This window comes from Rhagoletis pomonella, unplaced genomic scaffold, assembly GCF_013731165.1.
Source record: "Rhagoletis pomonella isolate Grant_MI unplaced genomic scaffold, Rhpom_1.0 Rhpom_scaffold_00002, whole genome shotgun sequence".
Classification (NCBI taxonomy): domain Eukaryota; kingdom Metazoa; phylum Arthropoda; class Insecta; order Diptera; family Tephritidae; genus Rhagoletis; species Rhagoletis pomonella.
The window spans coordinates 9027089-9031631 of NW_023458556.1; the positions used below are offsets into that span (position 1 = coordinate 9027089).

At 32.0% G+C, this 4543-nt stretch overlaps 1 protein-coding gene across 2 annotated transcripts in view; it reads left to right on the forward strand.

Annotated features, from left to right (window-relative positions):
- Window positions 1–4543, forward strand: part of LOC118733004 (peptide transporter family 1) — an 11098-nt gene that overhangs the window by 1090 nt on the left and 5465 nt on the right. The window contains exon 1 of one of the 2 annotated variants that reach the window (XM_036462151.1): window positions 4046–4438. The exons of the other annotated variant lie outside the window; for it this stretch is intronic. Within the exon in view, the coding sequence (XP_036318044.1) occupies window positions 4352–4438 (87 nt within the window). The 5' untranslated portion in view covers window positions 4046–4351. Of the gene's footprint in view, window positions 1–4045; window positions 4439–4543 lie in introns of those variants that run through there. 2 annotated transcript variants of the gene reach the window in all.

The following is a 4543-nucleotide window of genomic DNA, read 5'->3' on the forward strand; positions in this document are numbered from 1 at the left end:
ACCTATTTACGTACCTAAAATTGTGTGCGCTATACAATGTTTGCTATTAAGTTAGATACACAGCTATTAAAACTTCGCTGCAAATACATTTTTTTATTATTTTCTCTTTTTTTTAGTTTATACTAAATTTTTCTGCGAATGATATGCGATGTATAACTACTATTAGCTCTGAGTACAGCTATTTTCTAAAATTTCCATGTTACGGACATTTTTTGATTGGAATACGTTGCACTTAATTTTTTTCCTACGCCCTAATGTATTTACGTAATTTTCTTAAAGCCAAAATTTCGCGCCAGTCATACGATCTTAAATATTATTACAAAAGTATTGCAGCGCCATTAATTGAAGAAAATGTCATTCACCATTTGGGATTCTTTCACAATTCCTCACACAATTTTTATTACCAACACAAATTTACAATAAAACAGAAATGTATTTACATATCGTCGCCTGAAATGCAAAAAAGACGTAACAAGCATCATCGCAGAAATGTAAAAAGTCATAACTAGTAAAAAAAGTCGAAATTCATTTTTTGATTTATATGATGGATGTCATCGAATCACAACTCTCGACATCATTTTATGAAAAAAATATATAAATATTAGGCATGACTCTTTCCATTTCAGTTGCGATGTTGTTACGTCTGTTTGCATTTCAGATGACGATGTATAAAACGTATTGTGCTCACGATAAATTCGATTATTCCAAAAAGAAATTATAATACAAAAAATCAAAAATAAGTGTTGCAAATCGTGCGCGGCATACATGAGCGCCAAAATTTTTACAAAAGTTAGCACCGAAGAATAATTAATGATACACATGTGAAAAATGTCTGTTATGTAAAAAGTGCATAGCCATCGAAGCTGAGTGGTGGAGAGGTGCGAACTTCCGTCCGATCCAAAATTTAAAAGGCTGGTCGTCCGTTGACAGGCAATGGCTTCTTTTAAAAACCTTCCACATACAGAGGCGGTGTAAAATTGTAGACACCTCCATTTGTGTTATGACATTTAGACGCGCACCAAAAATTGTAGGCGATGCTCGTCTCAACACTTTTAAAGCCATTTTTCTTCCTTTTTTGGTATTTTTTTTTTTAAATATGTACGCCATTCTTTCACATATTCTAAGTATTTATGTGTACATATATATGTATATTGGAATTATAGGCTTATTAACTCTGTTTTGTCACTTCGAACCCAGATCATTGCCTCGTTCGTAAATGATATTAATTCTAATCACTTCCGGAACATCTTCTACCCATTACACTTGGCTTCATCAAGTACTATTCTACATACATACACATTTACATATGTGCGTAAATACTTTTCCACTTCCACCATTTGCCTCTTATTTATAGTACCTTGAAGCTGACAGCCAGCCAATTAAATACATAATTTAATTTGAATTCAGTTGCATTGTTTGCGAACTTGATTTTATTGTCAACGCCAACGTCGTTGCTGGAGTGAGTCCATACAATATTTTGAAATCATCTTCGATTTCTAGAAATTGACCTAAGTACATATACATATACACCTAAGTAATTGACTAGCTTTACCTAACGTGCGATGTGTGTGGTTTGCTCATTGCCCGGAATGCACGTTTTTCGCTTTTTTCCCTTTTTTTACTCTTCGACCTTAAATACAACATTTCAACTAATGACCATCATCATTAAAGCAATAGATTTCTAAATAACAACAACAATAACATTTAGATGTTATTATTGTGAATGTGTGTCATCTGTTTGGAAGAAGGAAGTAAACATTTAGTCACACTCAATTCGAGATTAAGTAAGGGGCCAATGTACTGCATGCAGCGGTTTCAGTTTCATTTATTTACATGTTATACATATAAACATTAGTACAATAAGATATAATCTTATTTACAGAGAAAAATTAAGGCAAAAAAATAAAAAATAAAATAATAAAACATTTGGCTGCTACACAGCTTTAAAATCTTCTTTTTTCCTTCCAATGTGACAGCGCTTGCGCAGCCGTGGCGCCTTCTTGAGTTTTTGTGTAATGTGCCACGGGTTTTAGGATAATTCAAGTCTTTCTATGATTTATAATCGAAGACATGTAGAATCATTTGTTAACTAAAATTATTTCTTTTGCTCCAATATATTACTACAAGTTATTTCTTACTCTCCGACAGTCATATATACATACATACATACGTATAGTATCTATACCCAGTACGGCATAGTTCAACCAATTACCTCGGAAAAAATAATTTATTTCTACTTAAATTTCTACTTAAATTGATGTATAATCACCTAGCAGCCTAATTGAGATAAACCAAATGCTTACACTGTTCATACATATCTTTGCAAATAATTCAATATTCGTTAAAAAATCATCTAACTTTGGGCAATTAACAATTTCAGCATCTAATACTAAGTAATTTTAAATGGATGGAAAAGACATCTGCAAAAGAAACATATTGACTTTGAAGTGCTTTAAGCCAAATGCATTTTAGGATATCGACATATTAAAGTCAATAGTTCGTTCCAGGGAAGAAATTCAGATCTTCAACCAGTTGTGGTGGTTAAACTGGTTAAACATGGATATTTAAATTCGTTTCTTTCAGTACTGGGGATTTATATATATACATATGTGTGTGAAACATACAGGGCAAATGTAATTATCTCCGGTGGATTTTGAATTTTATGTGCCCTTCAAACAATTTTTTCAGAGTATTCTAAATTGTAGTGTAATTTTAAAGAGTTTGTAATGATATCAAACGATTTTTTATCGAGTTTTGTAAACTGAAATAAATTGTGCACACTTTGAATCTTTTACGAAATTTCTGAAGAAAATCGGTAAAGCAGTGAAAATATTGTTGCTATCTATGTAAACAATTTCTTGCAGATTTTTTTTCAAAATTTTCTTTATTTTTCGTACAGAAATTTCTTTACGAGTTCGTGTCAACCACTTCATATAAATGAAAAATCGTAAAATAAATCGTTACAGAAATTAGATACTCCTAAAGATTTCGTTAAGATTTCGGGAATTTTTTTAATTCTGACGCCTATACATACAGTGTTGCACATATCATTTTGGACTAATTTATGTTTAGTTATAAATTTTTAGGATTTTTTCAATTAAAATACAGTTCGTTCCCTAACAAATACGAAGCTTAAAACTTTTCACCTAAATTCCCAAGTATTTTCTCAGAAGTGTTAAATTTTTTTGGAGAATGCAATTTTAAAGCCCATTAAATTTTGGCTGATGTGAAAGTTTCAAATGGATAAAAATGACCGCTGATTTTTTCGATTTTTTTTTTTTGCCGAAGGTGTTACAGTTTTCTTCCATATAAGCATAAATTGTGTTTATACGTTATATGAAAGCAAATGCGCAAAAAGATTCTAAAAAATCAGCGGTAATTCTTAGCTATTTGAAACTTGCATGTTATTTCACTAGAATTGAAAGGGCTGTAAAATCGTATAGCTCAAAATGTTTTAACAAAAGTTTGAACAAAAATTTTTTTTTGTTTTTCAGTGTACTACAAGCTTTTCAGCTGGCATTTGCTATGAAATGAACTGTATTTTAATTGGAAAATCTTAAAAACTAATGAATATTTAAACATAAGTGGCAAACAATAACATTTTAAATTTGGTCCAAAACGATAATTCAACACTGTACATATGTACTTACATATACTTCATGAAGTCAATTTAACGTAAGGCTGAAATCACAGTGCGCACTACAAATATTAGCACAGCTTTGAGCGCGCGATTCTTAAATTTCGCTTTCAGTTTTGCCTTTGAGCTTTGGATATTTTATTATTTATTTATTTGCGCTTTTTTATTCACCTTTTCTATTTACTAAACGTTCGTCGGCGGTTTGCTAATGACGATAGGACAAAAACTGCGTAAAGCAGTAATGGGAGCAAACTTTAAACTTTTTTAAGAATAAAAAGCTTTTGTCTCAAAGCAAAAATGTCAAAGCCACTTTGCTGAGCATTGCGAGAGATCGAGTGTACACATTTGTATATTAACCGCGTCAATCATGCGCAGTGCCGTTACAGTCTGTCTTTGAACGCGGAGCCGTTAAGATCGACCGACTAGAGCTTAAAGCGAGGGAGAAGAGCTAATATTTATATGTATATTTTCATTCACTTTGATTGATGATTTATTTGACAGCCTGCAAAGTGTTATTTCATAGCTTTTTCTTCGTTGCAGTGGCTACTTTTTCGGGTGATTTTTTTTTTTTTTAACGCGTGTGCGTTGTTAACAAACCGTTTCTTAAATAGATGTGCTCATTTTACGCAGTTGTTTTCTATCAAATAAATATATCAGTTAGTTATTGTATACTAAACATTTAAGTGTCAAGTATAAAACTATTCTCACAACAAAATGGCTGATGTGATTGAGAAGGTAAACGCTGCTGAGTGCGAAGAAATCGCAGAGCTTGAGCAAAACAAAAGCCAAATTGAAAAACGGGTGAGTTAGAAGAGGTTTGACGGAGCAGTGGGGTGACAAAATATGTAAAGTATTTTGAAGTACAATAACCATTAAATATATGCGTATAACAAACGGGTTATGCCA